Below are 20,101 nucleotides of genomic sequence, written 5' to 3'. Positions count from 1 at the left end.
TCTAACCCTGGGTTCATACACCCCATCATGTTGTCCTGACGACAAGAGAATACATATTATATACTGTACCTTCAGAAAGTATACACCCCTTGACTTTTCCCACATTTTGTTGTGTTACAGCCTGAATTTAAAATGGATTAAATTGAGATTTTGTGTCACTGGCCTACACACAATACCCCATAATGTCAAAGTCGATTAATGCTTTTATAAATGTTTACAAATTAATTAAAAATGAAAAGCTGAAATGTCTTCAGTCAATAAGTATTCAACCCCTTTCAACCCTAAATAAGTTCAGGAGTAAAACTTTGTTTATGTCACATCTGCTCCTGCCACACCCTCTACTGTTTATCCTGTGTCTCCTTGACCTGCAGCCACTCCCCAGTACCCTCTCCCTCTCTCTCTCTGTGTGTGTGTGTGTGTGGGCGGAGACAGGTGTGCTGGAGTCAGAGCAGATCCCCACCAGCTGCAACCTGTTCCATAATCAAGACCTCTACAAATACTCAGCCCTTCCACTTTCACGCTGCCAGATCGTAATCTCTGCTCAGTCAGTCTATGGTTCTAGCCGTTTGTTACTGTTAGGGCCTGTTATCCTGTTGTGCCTGTTTTCCTTGCCTGACGCTGTTTTCCTCTCAGTTCTGCACGCTCTGACTCTGGTCCCTGTCTCCAGTCCCACGTCTCGTCAGTCCTGCTACTCTGTCCTGGATTTCCCACTTTACTACTCTCTTGGATTCCCCTCCGGACCTGCTTACCCTGTCCCAACCCCTCTCGCTCCAGCCTCAGCCTCCACACCTGGTTTCCTGCAACCCACCCGAGCTTCCCCTGGCCTGCACTCCATCTTCCCCCTGTGTTTCATTAACTTCCTTGGTAACTTCATCCCAGTCTCCTCGTCTGAGTCTGCTCTTGGGTTCCCCTGTTCCACTCCGCGTAACAGTTTACAAGTCACATAATAAGTTGCATGGACTCACTCTGTGTGCAATAATAGGGTTTAACACGATTTTTGAATGACTACCTCATCTCTGTACCCCACACATACAATTATCTGTCCCTCAGTCAAGCAGTGGCTTTCAAACGCAGATTCAACCACAAAGACCAGGAAGGTATTCCGATGCCTCACAAAGAAGGGCACCTATTGTTAGATTGGTAAAAAGCAAAAATGTAATATCCCTTTGAGCATTGTGAAGTTATTAATTACACTTTGGATGGTGTATCAATACATTAAGTCACCACAAAAATATAGGTGTCCTTTCTAACTCAGTTGCCAGAGAGGAAAGAAACCGCTCAGGGATTTCACCATGAGACCAGAGTTCAATGGCTGTGATATTATTATAGTTACTCCATAATACTACACTAAATGACAGAGTGAAAAGAAGGAAGCCTTTAACAGAATAAAAATATTCTAAAACATGTATCCTATTTTCAACAAGGGATTAAAGTAAAACTGCTAAAATGTCCACAAGTTTATTTCTTTGCCACATTTTTGTAGCTTTACTTTAGTTGATGTCGTCTACATTCGATAAGATTGACAGACGTAGCAATAAAAATGTCAAATTCAATGAGTCTCCAAAGAGGCTGAAAAATGTAATCTCTGCAAATAAATTATAAATATTATTCCAAACTACAAAAAACTACCCCTTTTTATCTCAAAGCAAGAAAAGATATTCAAGAATTTAAAAAAATGTTGTTCCAAAAATGCACTCAACAACATAATGGGTTCAAAAATCCATGATATAGTAATTTCGGATCATTCTCCGGTATCATGCCTAATTACACCAACAGAAATACACTTAGCGACAGACTATGGAGAATCAACAGAGCGCATCTTAAAGACCCGAAATGTATTAAATATGTAAATTAAAAAATTAAGACTTTTACCATTACAAATGTAGATAGAGGACAGAGAAAAGCCGACCCTGACATCATTAGAGATGTGTTTAAGCTGTACATTAGGGGAATGATACTCTCATACTCGCCAAAAGTTAAATTACTATCTTAGAAAAAGACCGTCATTTTTTTTATCAAGCCAAAGAGTAAAAAAATATTTCTGAACTTAAGCAGGAATATGGTATTTTACCTTAGAAGAGAGGTGTGTGAATATTTAGGTAAATTAAATATTTCTGTATTTCATATTCAATACATTTGCAAAAAATTCTAAAAACATGTTTTCACATTGTCATTATGGGGTATTGTGTCTGATCTAATTAATCCATTTAGAATCAATTTAAACCATTTTGAATTCAGGCTGTAACACAACAAAATGTGGAATAAGTCAGGGGGTATGAATACTTTGTGAAGGCACTGTCCTAACCCTGGGCAGGGTTTATTGACTTCATCATGTGGGTTCCTGAAGACCAGAGACATATTATACATCAACAGAGACATCCTCTATTCCCATCTACAGAGGTCTCTGTACTGTAGTAACACTGTACCTGCATCGGCCCAGCACAGCTGAGAGCTCTGCGGGTCGTAGGTGAGTCCGTTCGGTAGCCCCAGGTCATCCTTCACCAGAACTCTCCTGTTGGTCCCATCCATGGCAGAAGTCTCGATTTTAGGAGCTTCGCGGTTCCAGTCTGCCCAGTACATGTTGCTGGTGGAATGAACAGAGCAGTGAGAATGTTAGGATGTGCTGTTGTCTCTGGGTCAGTTTAGGATCAGTTTAGGGGTCAGTTTAGGTTAGTGATTTTTATATTGATAAATGTGTTTCATTGTTTATTGTTTGTTGTCTCTGGGTCAGTTTAGGATCAGTTTAGGGGTCAGTTTAGGTTAGTGATTTTTATATTGATAAATGTGTTTCATTGTTTATTGTTTGTGTAATATTTGCTATTTATTAAAAAAATGTGTGATCCCAGGGCACATTGTGTTTTTCCCTGGTTAAATAAAAAGTTAATAATAATATCTTACTGACACAAAATTTGGATAATGTACACATTTCTTGAAATCTTGGTGTTGTAGCAAATAAGCCATCCTGTATAACAGGCCTAGCTATGCAAAGGAGTTAGCTCAGAATAGCAGCTAGGAGTTAGCACAGAATAGCAGCTAGGAGTTAGCTCAGAATAGCAGCTAGGAGTTAGCACAGAATAGCAGCTAGGAGTTAGCACAGAATAGCAGCTAGGAGTTAGCACAAAATAGCAGCTAGGAGTTCGCACAGAATAGCAGCTAGGAGTTAGCACAGAATAGAAGCTAGGAGTTAGCACAGAATAGCAACTAGGAGTTAGCACAGAATAGCAACTAGGAGTTAGCACAGAATAGCAGCTAGGAGTTAGCACAGAGCTAGGAGATAGCACAGAATAGCAGCTAGGAGTTAGCACAGAATAGCAGCTAGGAGATAGCATTGAATAGCAGCTAGGAGATAACACAGGATAGCAGCTAAGAGATAACACAGAATATCAGCTAGGAGCTAGCACAGAATAGCAGCTAGGAGTTAGCACAGAATAGCAGCTAGGAGTTAGCACAGAATAGCAACTAGGAGTTAGCACAGAATAACAACTAGGAGTTAGCACAGAATAGCAGCTAGGAGATAGCACAGAATAGCAGCTAGGAGTTAGCATAGAATAGCAGCTAGGAGATAGCATTGAATAGCAGCTAGGAGATAACACAGGATAGCAGCTAAGAGATAACACAGAATGTCAGCTAGAGATAGCACAGAATAGCAGCTAGCAGCTAGGAGTTCGCACAGAATAGCAGCTAGGAGTTAGCACAGAATAGCAACTAGGAGTTAGCACAGAATAGCAGCTAGGAGTTAGCACAGAGCTAGGAGATCGCACAGAATAGCAGCTAGGAGTTAGCACAGAATAGCAGCTAGGAGTTAGCACAGAATAGCAGCTAGGAGATAGCACAGAATAGCAGCTAGGAGATAGCACAGAATAGCAGCTAGGAGATAGCACAGAAAAGCTCTTCATATATCCCCACATATCTTACTGATTCACAGTTGCTTTTGATAGTAAGCATCGTTTCTAAGGACTTGAAATTGCATGAAAGGATTGCTATGCTAGTGTTAGACACAGGTATTACAGTAGATGGCATTATAACTTCATAGACTGATTTTCCTGCTATAACAGGCCCTTTAATACAAGAGTTCTGTAGAATAGCCCTTCATATTCCCACAGATTAGTGGATACTGCATTACACACGGAGAGGTAGATCTATCTACATCAGTGTTTCCCAAACCTCTCCTCCAGTACCCATTGATGTTCCACTTACAGCATCTGATGTATGTGGGGTAGGGGTACTGGAGGAGGGGGACAGACTGGACCACAGATCTGCTAAGTGGAATGGGTACTGGAGCAGGGGGACAGACTGGACCACAGATCTGCTAAGTGGAATGGGTACTGGAGCAGGGGGACAGACTGGACCACAGATCTGCTAAGTGGAATGGGTACTGGAGCAGGGGGACAGACTGGACCACAGATCTGCTAAGTGGAATGGGTACTGGAGCAGGGGGACAGACTGGACCACAGATCTGCTAAGTGGAATGGGTACTGGAGCAGGGGGACAGACTGGACCACAGATCTGCTAAGTGGAATGGGTACTGGAGGAGGGGGACAGACTGGACCACAGATCTGCTAAGTGGAATGGGTACTGGAGCAGGGGGACAGACTGGACCACAGATCTGCTAAGTGGAATGGGTACTGGAGCAGGGGGACAGACTGGACCATAGATCTGCTAAGTGGAATGGGTACTGGAGCAGGGGGACAGACTGGACCACAGATCTGCTAAGTGGAATGGGTACTGGAGCAGAGGGACAGACTGGACCATTATTTGGCCCAGGCATTTCCAACACACCATCCCGTTGTTTTCCTCAAGGCCCCATTAGTAGCCAGAACTGATCTATGGCCAGTCCGTCCCTTCTCGAGGCACAGATCTACATGGTGACTCACCCATTGACAGGGTCAACGATGATGGCTCGGGGGTTGACCAAGTTCGTGTCGATGAGGACGCGTCGCTTGGTCCCATCCAGAGAGGCTACCTCGATGCGGTCTTTCATAGAATCTGTCCAGAACAGTGTCCGACCCACATGGTCTATAGCGATCCCTTCTGGACTCTCCAGATCTAAGAGGAAGACATTCGTCAATAAAACATACATAAAAATGTAAATGTAGAAGGGAGCACAAAGTAGAACACTGGCTCAACATTCCCGAAAACTGGCACCACACTCTAGACCACTGACACCACATTCTAGAACACTGACACCACATTCTAGAACACTGACAACACATTCTAGAACACTGACAACACAATCTAGAACACTGACTCAACATTCTAGAACACTGACAACACAATCTAGAACACTGACTCAACATTCTAGAACACTGACACCACATTCTAGAACACTGACACGCCACTCTAGACCACTGACACCACATTCTAGAACATTGACTCAACATTCTAGAACACTGACTCAACATTCTAGAACACTGACACGCCACTCTAGACCACTGACACCACATTCTAGAACACTGACACCACAATCTAGAACACTGACACCACAATATAGAACACTGACAACACAATCTAGAACACTGACACCACATTCAAGAACACTGACATCACATTCAAGAACACTGACACCACATTCTAGAACACTGACACCACATTCTAGAATATTGGCACCACAGTCTAGAACACTGACTCAACATTCTAGAACACTGACTCAACATTCTAGAACAGTGACACCACATTCTAGAACACTGGCACCACACTCTAGAACACTGGCACCACACTCTAGAACACTGATGGCGGTAGGTTGCCCAGCGGTTAAGAGCGTTTGGCCAGCAACTGAAAGGTTGCTGGTTCGAATCCTCGAGCCAACTAGGTGAAAAATCTGTCGATGTGTCCTTGAGCAAGGCACTTAATCCTAATTGCTCCTGTAAATTGCTCTGGATAAGAGCGTCTGCTATGATAAAAAGTAATTTAGCAAGCCAACAGAACAGAGGTGCCCAACAGATGTGGTGGATCTGAGAGTGAACTGAACTCTGACCTGATCTGATGACAGGGATGGCTCCTCCTCCCTGCAGGTTGGCCTTGCTGATAGAAGGGGATGTGATGTCTGTCCAGTAGACCATCTTCTCCACACAGTCATAGGCCACCCCGATGATCACCTTCTCCTGGGGTCAACGCACAGGTCAGAGGTCAGCTACCAGAACACTGGTTGATTTTAGTTTAGTTCATCGTCATCATGCTACAGATGGAAATGTGTTTTCTCTGTTGTCCAACTCTACAACCCCCTCGACAGCACGCACACGCACACAGACACAAACACGTGCATTCTTCAAGCCAGCTGGTTGGGAGATCAGTGTAACAGAGAATGTTGTTAGGTATTAATCCCCTGGTGGTGCAGCACCGATGTGAACCGTTAGAGGGCAAATGGCAGCATGTGGTTGTAATATAGTGTGTGTGTGTGTGTGTGTGTGTGTGTGTGTGTGTGTGTGTGTGTGTGTGTGTGTGTGTGTGTGTGTGTGTGTGTGTGTGTGTGTGTGTGTGTGTGTGTGTGTGTGTGTGTGTGTGTGTGTGTGTGTGTGTGTGTGTGTGTGTGTGTAATGCAGACCAGATCTCCACCAGACCTCGCCTCCAGATAGGAACTAGCTAACAGTCTACACAACAACCTGGCTCACTACCAGCAGTGGAACGGGCTGAGAGAAAACCAAGAGAGAACCCTGAACCACAGTGGATCTGAAGGGTTTGAATGCTCCGTCCCAGTTTCAATGACCACACATGCTACCAATGCTGTAAGGAATTGATTGAGATTCTTAAGTACAACCACAACCACAATACTTTGAAACAACTGGCCAAATCTTGCCTTTACATTCATTAAGTCTTTTCAATTTCTAAATCTTTCTTTCACTGACACCTACTCTTTTTCATTCAACTCGACAGCTTTTCTTTGAGTAAAACCATCGAGTTAGAAACATTGGCAGCAGTGTAATATTTATCTACAGACCTCCTATTACAGCCCAGTCCTTGACCTTTACTACAGATGTACATGGTGAGCGTGGCTCCTGAATGGTCCCCTGTTCTCTAGACTTGGTAACAGCAGAATGACTTGGTAACAGCAGAATGACTTGGTAACAGCAGAATGACTTGGTAACAGCAGAATGACTTGGTACCAGCAGAATGACTTGGCAACAGCAGAATGACTTGGTAACAGCAGAATGACTTGGTAACAGCAGAATGACTTGGTAACAGCAGAATGACTTGGTAACAGCAGAATGACTTGGTAACAGCAGAATGACTTGGTAACAGCAGAATGACTTGGTAACAGCAGAATGACTTGGTAACAGCAGAATGACTTGGTAACAGCAGGATGACTTGGTAACAGCAGAATGACTTGGTACCAGCAGAATGACTTGGTAACAGCAGAATGACTTGGTACCAGCAGAATGACTTGGTAACAGCAGAATGACTTGGTACCAGAAGAATGACTTGGTACCAGAAGAATGACTTGGTAACAGCAGAATGACTTGGTAACAGCAGAATGACTTGGTAACAGCAGAATGACTTGGTAACAGCAGAATGACTTGGTAACAGCAGAATGACTTGGTAACAGCAGAATGACTTGGTAACAGCAGAATGACTTGGTACCAGCAGAATGACTTGGTAACAGCAGAATGACTTGGTAACAGCAGAATGACTTGGTAACAGCAGAATGACTTGGTAACAGCAGAATGACTTGGTAACAGCAGAATGACTTGGTAACAGCAGAATGACTTGGCAACAGCAGAATCAGACTAAACATAAACACTGTTGTGGAATTTTAAATACATACTTAAATGTCCTAAACAAACTATAACAATCCATAGCACCCGATTAAGGATTCCTAATGTCAAAGTAAACAGGAGATACGTTCCAAATCGCACCCTATTCCCTATACTGTATAGTGCACTACTTTTGACTAGAGCCCTATGGGTCGATAGTAGTGTACTAGGGAGTAGGATGCCATTGGGGAAACCGTTGAGCAACAGGAAATCCCACTGCTGCAAAAAAGTCCCTTGTGACTTTATATCCAAGAGAAGACAACTTCAGTCACAATGCCGTCTCCCTGAATCCACTTCAACCACGTATTAACAGTATTCCACTATTCCAAACACATGGTGTTTAACCTTATAACAAATGAAACGCAAACCAGACACATCCAGTCTCAGCCACCCACGGATATGACTGCCGTCAGTAAAGAGTTAGTCGCTCACAGCAGAGGAAGGTTCCAGATCTGGTTGTGCTGCCTTGCCAACTGCTATGGTAACAATGACCAAAGGTATTGGCAAGGCAGCGCCAGTGGATGGGGTACCGAGCTAGTGGTGCTGGTAGTCGGTAGATACAGAACAGGACATTCAGATAGGAGCAGGCCTGTCAACAACAACATCAACAACAACATCTCACCGGTAGATACAGAACAGGACATTCAGATAGGAGCAGGCCTGTCAACATCAACATCAACATCAACAACAACATCTCACCGGTAGATACAGAACAAGACATTCAGATAGGAGCAGGCCTGTCAACAACAACATCAACAACTTCTCACCGGTAGATACAGAACAGGACATTCAGATAGGAGCAGGCCTGTCAACATCAACATCAACAACTTCTCACCGGTAGATACAGAACAGGACATTCAGATAGGAGCAGGCCTGTCAACATCAACATCAACATCAACATCTCACCGGTAGATACAGAACAGGACATTCAGATAGGAGCAGGCCTGTCAACAACAACAACATCAACAACAACATCTCACCGGTAGATACAGAACAAGACATTCAGACAGGAGCAGGCCTGTCAACAACAACATCAACAACTTCTCACCGGTAGATACAGAACAGGACATTCAGATAGGAGCAGGCCTGTCAACATCAACATCAACAACTTCTCACCGGTAGATACAGAACAGGACATTCAGACAGGAGCAGGCCTGTCAACAACAACATCAACAACTTCTCACCGGTAGATACAGAACAGTACATTCAGATAGGAGCAGGCCTGTCAACAACAACATCAACATCAACAACTTCTCACCGGTAGATACAGAACAGGACATTCAGACAGGAGCAGGCCTGTCAACATCAACATCAACATCAACAACTTCTCACCGGTAGATACAGAACAGGACATTCAGACAGGAGCAGGCCTGTCAACATCAACATCATCAACAACAACATCTCACCGGTAGATACAGAACAGGACATTCAGATAGGAGCAGGCCTGTCAACAACAACATCAACATCAACAACTTCTCACCGGTAGATACAGAACAGGACATTCAGACAGGAGCAGGCCTGTCAACATCAACATCAACATCAACAACTTCTCACCGGTAGATACAGAACAGGACATTCAGACAGGAGCAGGCCTGTCAACATCAACATCAACATCAACAACTTCTCACCGGTAGATACAGAACAGGACATTCAGACAGGAGCAGGCCTGTCAACAACAACATCAACATCAACAACTTCTCACCGGTAGATACAGAACAGGACATTCAGATAGGAGCAGGCCTGTCAACATCAACATCAACAACTTCTCACCGGTAGATACAGAACAGGACATTCAGATAGGAGCAGGCCTGTCAACATCAACATCAACAACATCTCACCGGTAGATACAGAACAGGACATTCAGACAGGAGCAGGCCTGTCAACAACAACATCAACATCAACAAATTCTCACCGGTAGATACAGAACAGGACATTCAGACAGGAGCAGGCCTGTCAACATCAACATCAACATCAACAACTTCTCACCGGTAGATACAGAACAGGACATTCAGACAGGAGCAGGCCTGTCAACATCAACATCAACAACTTCTCACCGGTAGATACAGAACAGGACATTCAGACAGGAGCAGGCCTGTCAACATCAACATCAACAACTTCTCACCGGTAGATACAGAACAGGACATTCAGATAGGAGCAGGCCTGTCAACATCAACATCAACAACTTCTCACCGGTAGATACAGAACAGGACATTCAGACAGGAGCAGGCCTGTCAACATCAACATCAACAACATCTCACCGGTAGATACAGAACAGGACATTCAGACAGGAGCAGGCCTGTCAACAACAACATCAACATCAACAACTTCTCACCGGTAGATACAGAACAGGACATTCAGACAGGAGCAGGCCTGTCAACATCAACAACAACATCAACAACTTCTCACCGGTAGATACAGAACAGGACATTCAGATAGGAGCAGGCCTGTCAACATCAACAACAACATCAACAACTTCTCACCGGTAGATACAGAACAGGACATTCAGATAGGAGCAGGCCTGTCAACAACAACATCAACAACTTCTCACCGGTAGATACAGAACAGGACATTCAGACAGGAGCAGGCCTGTCAACATCAACATCAACATCAACAACTTCTCACCGGTAGATACAGAACAGGACATTCAGATAGGAGCAGGCCTGTCAACAACAACATCAACATCAACAACTTCTCACCGGTAGATACAGAACAGGACATTCAGACAGGAGCAGACCTGTCAACATCAACATCAACATCAACAACTTCTCACCGGTAGATACAGAACAGGACATTCAGACAGGAGCAGGCCTGTCAACATCAACATCAACAACTTCTCACCGGTAGATACAGAACAGGACATTCAGACAGGAGCAGGCCTGTCAACAACAACATCAACAACTTCTCACCGGTAGATACAGAACAGGACATTCAGACAGGAGCAGGCCTGTCAACATCAACATCAACAACATCTCACCGGTAGATACAGAACAGGACATTCAGACAGGAGCAGGCCTGTCAACAACAACATCAACATCAACAACTTCTCACCGGTAGATACAGAACAGGACATTCAGACAGGAGCAGGCCTGTCAACATCAACATCAACATCAACAACTTCTCACCGGTAGATACAGAACAGGACATTCAGACAGGAGCAGGCCTGTCAACATCAACATCAACAACTTCTCACCGGTAGATACAGAACAGGACATTCAGATAGGAGCAGGCCTGTCAACAACAACATCAACAACTTCTCACCGGTAGATACAGAACAGGACATTCAGATAGGAGCAGGCCTGTCAACATCAACATCAACATCAACAACTTCTCACCGGTAGATACAGAACAGGACATTCAGACAGGAGCAGGCCTGTCAACAACAACATCAACATCAACAACTTCTCACCGGTAGATACAGAACGGGACATTCAGACAGGAGCAGGCCTGTCAACATCAACATCAACATCAACAACTTCTCACCGGTAGATACAGAACAGGACATTCAGACAGGAGCAGACCTGTCAACAACAACATCAACATCAACAACTTCTCACCGGTAGATACAGAACAGGACATTCAGACAGGAGCAGGCCTGTCAACATCAACATCAACAACTTCTCACCGGTAGATACAGAACAGGACATTCAGACAGGAGCAGGCCTGTCAACAACAACATCAACATCAACATCAACAACTTCTCACCGGTAGATGCAGGACAGTCTTTGCCTCTGTCTTCTTCATGTTGTAGCCCTCCAAAGGGACAAACTCGATGCGTCCACTCTGAGCAAAGAGCAGGTGTGTGCCGGGGGGTAGAGGGTAAACATCTGGCCTGGGAGTAGGGCCCACTGGGGGACGAACTGTTGGTCCTTGTTCTATACCTACAGTAGAGAGATGAATGAATCAATCAACATACATCTGGCCTGGGAGTAGGGCCTACTGGGGGACGAACTGTTGGTCCTTGTTCTATACCTACAGTAGAGATATGAATGAATCAATGAATCAATCAACATACAGTGGGGAGAACAAGTATTTGATACACTGCCGATTTTGCAGGTTTTCCTACTTACAAAGCATGTAGAGGTCTGTCATTTTTATCATAGGTACACTTCAACTGTGAGAGACGGAATCTAAAACAAAAATCCAGAAAATCACATTGTATGATTTTTAAGTAATTAATTTGCATTTTATTGCATGACATAAGTATTTGATCACCTACCAACCAGTAAGAATTCTGGCTCTCACAGACCTGTTAGTTTTTCTTTAAGAAGCCCTCCTGTTCTCCACTCATTACCTGTATTAACTGCACCTGTTTGAACTCGTTACCTGTATAAAAGACACCTGTCCACACACTCAATCAAACAGACTCCAACCTCTCCACAATGGCCAAGACCAGAGAGCTGTGTAAGGACATCAGGGATAAATTGTAGACCTGTACAAGGCTGGGATGGGCTACAGGACAATAGGCAAGCAGCTTGGTGAGAAGGCAACAACTGTTGGCACAATTATTAGAAAATGGAAGAAGTTCAAGATGACGGTCAATCACCCTCGGTCTGGGGCTCCATGCAAGATCTCACCTCGTGGGGCATCAATGATCATGAGGAATGTGAGGGATCAGCCCAGAACTACACGGCAGGACCTGGTCAATGACCTGAAGAGAGCTGGGACCACAGTCTCAAAGAAAACCATTAGTAACACACTACGCCGTCATGGATTAAAATCCTGCAGCGCACGCAAGGTCCCCCTGCTCAAGCCAGCGCATGTCCAGGCCCGTCTGAAGTTTGCCAATGACCATCTGGATGATCCAGAGGAGGAATGGGAGAAGGTCATGTGGTCTGATGAGACAAAAATAGAGCTTTTTGGTCTAAACTCCACTCGCCGTGTTTGGAGGAAGAAGAAGGATGAGTACAACCCCAAGAACACCATCCCAACCGTGAAGCATGGAGGTGGAAACATCATTCTTTGGGGATGCTTTTCTGCAAAGGGGACAGGACAACTGCACCGTATTGAGGAGAGGATGGATGGGGCCATGTATCGCGAGATCTTGACCAACAACCTCCTTCCCTCAGTAAGAGCATTGAAGATGGGTCGTGGCTGGGTCTTCCAGCATGACAACGACCCGAAACACACAGCCAGGGCAACTAAGGAGTGGCTCCGTAAGAAGCATCTCAAGGTCCTGGAGTGGCCTAGCCAGTCTCCAGACCTGAACCCAATAGAAAATCTTTGGAGGGAGCCGAAAGTCCGTATTGCCCAGCGACAGCCCCGAAACCTGAAGGATCTGGAGAAGGTCTGTATGGAGGAGTGGGCCAAAATCCCTGCTGCAGTGTGTGCAAACCTGGTCAAGAACTACAGGAAACGTATGATCTCTGTAATTGCAAACTAAGGTTTCTGTACCAAATATTAAGTTCTGCTTTTCTGATGTATCAAATACTTATGTCATGCAATAAAATGCCAATTAATTACTTAAAAATCATACAATGTGATTTTCAGGATTTTTGTTTTAGATTCCGTCTCTCACAGTTGAAGTGTACCTATGATAAAAATTACAGACCTCTACATGCTTTGTAAGTAGGAAAACCTGCAAAATCGTCAGTGTATCAAATACTTGTTCTCCCCACTGTACATCTGGCCTGGGAGTAGGGCCTACTGGGGGACGAACTGTTGGTCCTTGTTCTATACCTACAGTAGAGATATGAATGAATCAATGAATCAATCAACATACATCTGGCCTGGGAGTAGGGCCTACTGCGGGACGAACTGTTGGTCCTTGTTCTATACCTACAGTACCAAAAACAGCAGCTTTTAATTGTGACCGAGAGTGGTACCTTCTTCCGAAGCTGTGTCATTGAATATGAACATATACAGTGGCTGAGTCTTAATTCATATGATTCACTAAGGGTGGTATTCTGACTTGAGTCTCTGTTAACTGAGTCTATATTCATATGATTCACTAAGGGTGGTATTCTGACTTGAGTCTCTGTTTACTGAGTCTATATTCATATGATTCACTAAGGGTGGTATTCTGACTTGAGTCTCTGTTTACTGAGTCTATATTCATATGATTCACTAAGGGTGGTGTTCTGACTTGAGTCTCTGTTTACTGAGTCTACATTCATATGATTCACTAAGGGTGGTATTCTGACTTGAGTCTCTGTTTACTGAGTCTATATTCATATGATTCACTAAGGGTGGTGTTCTGACTTGAGTCTCTGTTTACTGAGTCTACATTCATATGATTCACTAAGGGTGGTATTCTGACTTGAGTCTCTGTTTACTGAGTCTATATTCATATGATTCACTAAGGGTGGTGTTCTGACTTGAGTCTCTGTTTACTGAGTCTATATTCATATGATTCACTAAGGGTGGTGTTCTGACTTGAGTCTCTGTTTACTGAGTCTATATTCATATGATTCACTAAGGGTGGTGTTCTGACTTGAGTCTCTGTTTACTGAGTCTATATTCATATGATTCACTAAGGGTGGTATTCTGACTTGAGTCTCTGTTTACTGAGTCTATATTCATATGATTCACTAAGGGTGGTATTCTGACTTGAGTCTCTGTTTACTGAGTCTATATTCATATGATTCACTAAGGGTGGTATTCTGCCTAGAGTCTCTGTTTACTGAGTCTACATTCATATGATTCACTAAGGGTGGTATTCTGACTTGAGTCTCTGTTTACTGAGTCTACATTCATATGATTCACTAAGGGTGGTATTCTGACTTGAGTCTCTGTTTACTGAGTCTATATTCATATGATTCACTAAGGGTGGTATTCTGACTTGAGTCTCTGTTTACTGAGTCTTTATTCATATGATTCACTAAGGGTGGTATTCTGACTTGAGTCTCTGTTTACTGAGTCTATATTCATATGATTCACTAAGGGTGGTATTCTGACTTGAGTCTCTGTTAACTGAGTCTACATTCATATGATTCACTAAGGGTGGTATTCTGACTTGAGTCTCTGTTTACTGAGTCTATATTCATATGATTCACTAAGGGTGGTGTTCTGACTTGAGTCTCTGTTTACTGAGTCTTTATTCATATGATTCACTAATGGTGGTATTCGGACTGAGTCTCTGTTTACTGAGTCTTTATTCACATGATTCACTAAGGGTGGTATTCTGACTTGAGTCTCTGTTAACTGAGTCTACATTCATATGATTCACTAAGGGTGGTATTCTGACTTGAGTCTCTGTTTACTGAGTCTATATTCATATGATTCACTAAGGGTGGTGTTCAGACTTGAGCCTCTGTTTACTGAGTCTATATTCATATGATTCACTAAGGGTGGTATTCTGCCTTGAGTCTCTGTTTACTGAGTCTATATTCATATGATTCACTAAGGGTGGTATTCTGACTTGAGTCTCTGTTAACTGAGTCTACATTCATATGATTCACTAAGGGTGGTATTCTGACTTGAGTCTCTGTTTACTGAGTCTATATTCATATGATTCACTAAGGGTGGTGTTCTGACTTGAGTCTCTGTTTACTGAGTCTATATTCATATGATTTACTAAGGGTGGTATTCTGCCTTGAGTCTCTGTTTACTGAGTCTATATTCATATGATTCACTAAGGGTGGTATTCTGACTTGAGTCTCTGTTTACTGAGTCTATATTCATATGATTCACTAAGGGTGGTATTCTGACTTGAGTCTCTGTTTACTGAGTCTATATTCATATGATTCACTAAGGGTGGTATTCTGACTTGAGTCTCTGTTTACTGAGTCTATATTCATATGATTCACTAAGGGTGGTATTCTGACTTGAGTCTCTGTTTACTGAGTCTATATTCATATGATTCACTAAGGGTGGTATTCTGACTTGAGTCTCTGTTAACTGAGTCTATATTCATATGATTCACTAAGGGTGGTGTTCTGACTTGAGTCTCTGTTTACTGAGTCTATATTCATATGATTCACTAAGGGTGGTATTCTGACTTGAGTCTCTGTTAACTGAGTCTATATTCATATGATTCACTAAGGGTGGTGTTCTGACTTGAGTCTCTGTTAACTGAGTCTTTATTCATATTGTCATGTTTTGTCATTGATCATCATGTCTTGTCCCTGTGCTTCCCTCTGCTGGTCTTATTAGGTTCTTTCCCTCTTTCTATCCCTCTCTCTCCCCCTCCCTCTTTCCCTCTCTCGCTCTCTCTCTCTATCGTTCCGTTCCTGCTCCCAGCTGTTTCTCATTCTCCTAACGACCTCATTTACTCTTTCACACCTGTCCCCTATTTTGCCCTCTGATTAGAGTCCCTATTTCCCCCTCTGTTTTCCGCTTCTGTCCTTGTCGGATTCTTGTTTGATGTTTGCTGTTCTGTGTCCTTGTTCCGCCCTGTCGTGTTTTTGCCTTCTTCAGATGCTGCGTGTGAGCAGGTGTCTATGTCAGCTACGGCCTGTGCCTTCCTGAAGCGACCTGCAGTCTGTGGTCGCGTCTCCAGTCGTTCCTCTCTACTGACGAGAGGATTTCAGTTTCCTGTTTTGGATTTACCTTTAATAATATCCAGGAGAATTATTGTTTGTTTAAGACTGGAATAAAGACTCTGTTCTATTACGTCGCTTTTGGGTCCTCATTCACCAGCATAACAGAAGAATCCGACCAAGAATGGACCCAGCGACTACGGATTCTCGCAACACTGCCGTCGAGATCCAGGGAGCAATGCTCGGCAGACACGAGCAGGAATTGTCTGCTGCTCGTCATGCCGTGGAGACCCTGTCCGCTCAGGTCTCCGATCTCTCAGGACAGTTTCAGAGTCTTCGTCTCGTGCCACCAGCTACTTCCTGGTCTTCCGAGTCTCCGGAACCTAGGGTTAATAACCCACCATGTTACTCTGGGCAGCCCACTGAGTGTCGCTCCTTTCTCACCCAGTGTGATATTGTGTTCTCTCTCCAGCCCAACACATACTCAAGAGAGAGAGCTCGGATCGCTTACGTCATATCACTCCTTACTGGTCGGGCTCGGGAGTGGGGCACAGCTATCTGGGAGGCAAGGGCTGAGTGTTCTAACGTTTATCAGAACTTTAAAGAGGAGATGATACGGGTTTTTGATCGTTCAGTTTTTGGGAAGGAGGCTTCCAGGGCCCTGGCTTCCCTATGTCAAGGTGATCGATCCATAACGGATTACTCTATAGAGTTTCGCACTCTTGCTGCATCCAGTGACTGGAACGAGCCGGCGTTGCTCGCTCGTTTTCTGGAGGGACTCCACGCTGAGGTTAAGGATGAGATTCTCTCCCGGGAGGTTCCTTCCAGCGTGGACTCTTTGATTGCACTCGCCATCCGCATAGAACGACGGGTAGATCTTCGTCACCGAGCTCGTGGAAGAGAGCTCGCGTTAACGGTGTTTCCCCTCTCCGCATCTCAACCATCTCCTCCCACCGGCTCAGAGACTGAGCCCATGCAGCTGGGAGGTATTCGCATCTCGACTAAGGAGAGGGAACGGAGAATCACCAACCGCCTTTGCCTCTATTGCGGTTCTGCTGGACATTTTGTCATTTCATGTCCAGTAAAAGCCAGAGCTCATCAGTAAGCGGAGGGCTACTGGTGAGCGCTACTACTCAGGTCTCTCCATCAAGATCCTGTACTACCTTGTCGGTCCATCTACGCTGGACCGGTTCGGCTGCTTCCTGCAGTGCCTTGATAGACTCTGGGGCTGAGGGTTGTTTTATGGACGAAGCATGGGCTCGGAAACATGACATTCCTCTCAGACAGTTAGGGAAGCCCACGCCCATGTTCGCCTTAGATGGTAGTCTTCTCCCCAGTATCAGATGTGAGACACTACCTTTAACCCTCACAGTATCTGGTAACCACAGTGAGACCATTTCCTTTTTGATTTTTCGTTCACCTTTTACACCTGTTGTTTTGGGTCATCCCTGGCTAGTATGTCATAATCCTTCTATTAATTGGTCTAGTAATTCTATCCTATCCTGGAACGTTTCTTGTCATGTGAAGTGTTTAATGTCTGCTATCCCTCCTGTTTCTTCTGTCCCCTCTACTCAGGAGGAACCTGGTGATTTGACAGGAGTGCCGGAGGAATATCATGATCTGCGCACGGTCTTCAGTCGGTCCAGAGCCAACTCTCTTCCTCCTCACCGGTCGTATGATTGTTGTATTGATCTCCTTCCGGGGACCACTCCCCCTCGGGGTAGACTATACTCTCTGTCGGCTCCCGAACGTAAGGCTCTCGAGGATTATCTGTCTGTTTCTCTCGACGCCGGTACCGTGGTGCCTTCTTCCTCTCCCGCCGGAGCGGGGTTTTTCTTTGTTAAGAAGAAGGACGGTACTCTGCGCCCCTGCGTGGATTATCGAGGGCTGAATGACATAACGGTTAAGAATCGTTATCCGCTTCCCCTTATGTCGTCAGCCTTCGAGATTCTGCAGGGAGCCAGGTTCTTTACTAAGTTGGACCTTCGTAACGCTTACCATCTCGTGCGCATCAGAGAGGGGGACGAGTGGAAAACGGCGTTTAACACTCCGTTAGGGCATTTTGAATACCGGGTTCTGCCGTTCGGTCTCGCTAATGCTCCAGCTGTCTTTCAGGCATTAGTTAATGATGTACTGAGAGACATGCTGAACATCTTTGTTTTCGTTTACCTTGACGATATCCTGATTTTTTCACCGTCACTCGAGATTCATGTTCAGCACGTTCGACGTGTACTCCAGCGCCTTTTAGAGAATTGTCTCTACGTGAAGGCTGAGAAGTGCGCCTTTCATGTCTCCTCTGTCACATTTCTCGGTTCTGTTATTTCCGCTGAAGGCATTCAGATGGATCCCGCTAAGGTCCAGGCTGTCAGCGATTGGCCCGTTCCTAAGTCACGCGTCGAGTTGCAGCGCTTTCTCGGTTTCGCTAATTTCTATCGGCGTTTCATTCGTAATTTCGGTCAAGTGGCTGCCCCTCTCACAGCTCTGACTTCTGTCAAGACTTGCTTTAAGTGGTCCGGTTCCGCCCAGGGAGCTTTTGATCTCCTCAAGAAGCGTTTTACTTCCGCCCCTATCCTTGTTACTCCTGACGTCACTAAACAATTCATTGTCGAGGTTGACGCTTCAGAGGTGGGCGTGGGAGCCATTCTGTCCCAGCGCTTCCAGTCTGACGATAAGGTCCATCCTTGCGCTTACTTTTCTCATCGCCTGTCGCCATCGGAACGCAACTATGATGTGGGTAACCGCGAACTGCTCGCCATCCGCTTAGCCATAGGCGAATGGCGACAGTGGTTGGAGGGGGCGACCGTCCCTTTTGTCGTTTGGACTGACCATAAGAACCTTGAGTACATCCGTTCTGCCAAACGACTTAATGCACGTCAAGCTCGTTGGGCGTTGTTTTTCGCTCGTTTCGAGTTCGTGATTTCCTATCGCCCGGGAAATAAGAACACCAAGCCTGATGCCTTATCCCGTCTCTTTAGTTCTTCTGTGGCTTCTACCGACCCCGAGGGGATTCTCCCTGAAGGGCGTGTTGTCGGGTTGACTGTCTGGGGAATTGAGAGACAGGTAAAGCAAGCACTCACTCACACTGCGTCGCCGCGCGCTTGTCCTAGTAACCTTCTGTTCGTTCCTGTCTCTACTCGTCTGGCTGTTCTTCAGTGGGCTCACTCTGCCAAGTTAGCTGGCCACCCCGGCGTTCGGGGTACGCTTGCTTCTATTCGCCAGCGGTTTTGGTGGCCTACTCAGGAGCGTGACACGCGCCGTTTCGTGGCTGCTTGTTCGGACTGCGCGCAGACTAAGTCAGGTAACTCTCCTCCTGCCGGTCGTCTTAGACCGCTTCCCATTCCTTCTCGACCATGGTCTCACATCGCCTTAGACTTTATTACCGGTCTGCCTTCGTCTGCGGGGAAGACTGTGATTCTTACGGTTATCGATAGGTTCTCTAAGGCGGCACATTTCATTCCCCTCGCTAAGCTTCCTTCCGCTAAGGAGACGGCACAAATCATCATTGAGAATGTGTTCAGAATTCATGGCCTCCCGTTAGACGCCGTTTCAGACAGAGGCCCGCAATTCACGTCACAGTTTTGGAGGGAGTTCTGTCGTTTGATTGGTGCTTCCGTCAGTCTCTCTTCCGGGTTTCATCCCCAGTCTAACGGTCAAGCAGAAAGGGCCAATCAGTCGATTGGTCGCATATTACGCAGCCTTTCGTTTCGAAACCCTGCGTCTTGGGCAGAACAGCTCCCCTGGGCTGAGTACGCTCACAACTCGCTTCCTTCGTCTGCTACCGGGCTATCTCCGTTTCAGAGTAGTCTTGGGTACCAGCCTCCTCTGTTCTCGTCCCAGCTCGCCGAGTCCAGCGTTCCCTCCGCTCAGGCTTTTGTCCAACGTTGTGAGCGCACCTGGAGGAGGGTCAGGTCTGCACTTTGCCGTTACAGGGCGCAG

The 20,101-nt window shown here is 45.2% G+C and overlaps 1 protein-coding gene across 2 annotated transcripts in view; it reads right to left on the bottom strand.

Annotated features, from left to right (window-relative positions):
• nid1a (nidogen 1a) overlaps positions 1 to 20,101 on the bottom strand; it is a 98,697-nt gene that overhangs the window by 15,074 nt on the left and 63,522 nt on the right. For both annotated transcript variants that reach the window (XM_071391266.1, XM_071391267.1), the window contains 4 exons: positions 11,451 to 11,626; positions 5,975 to 6,101; positions 4,875 to 5,046; positions 2,427 to 2,584 (listed from right to left, as the gene is read on the bottom strand). In XM_071391266.1, coding sequence (XP_071247367.1) covers positions 2,427 to 2,584; positions 4,875 to 5,046; positions 5,975 to 6,101; positions 11,451 to 11,626 — 633 coding nt within the window. The remainder of the gene's footprint in view (positions 1 to 2,426; positions 2,585 to 4,874; positions 5,047 to 5,974; positions 6,102 to 11,450; positions 11,627 to 20,101) is intronic.

Source organism: Salvelinus alpinus, chromosome 3 (assembly GCF_045679555.1).
Source record: "Salvelinus alpinus chromosome 3, SLU_Salpinus.1, whole genome shotgun sequence".
In the NCBI taxonomy this organism is placed as follows: domain Eukaryota; kingdom Metazoa; phylum Chordata; class Actinopteri; order Salmoniformes; family Salmonidae; genus Salvelinus; species Salvelinus alpinus.
The sequence above is the reverse complement of the archived record's forward strand: the minus strand, read 5'-3'. Positions and strand labels throughout refer to the sequence as shown.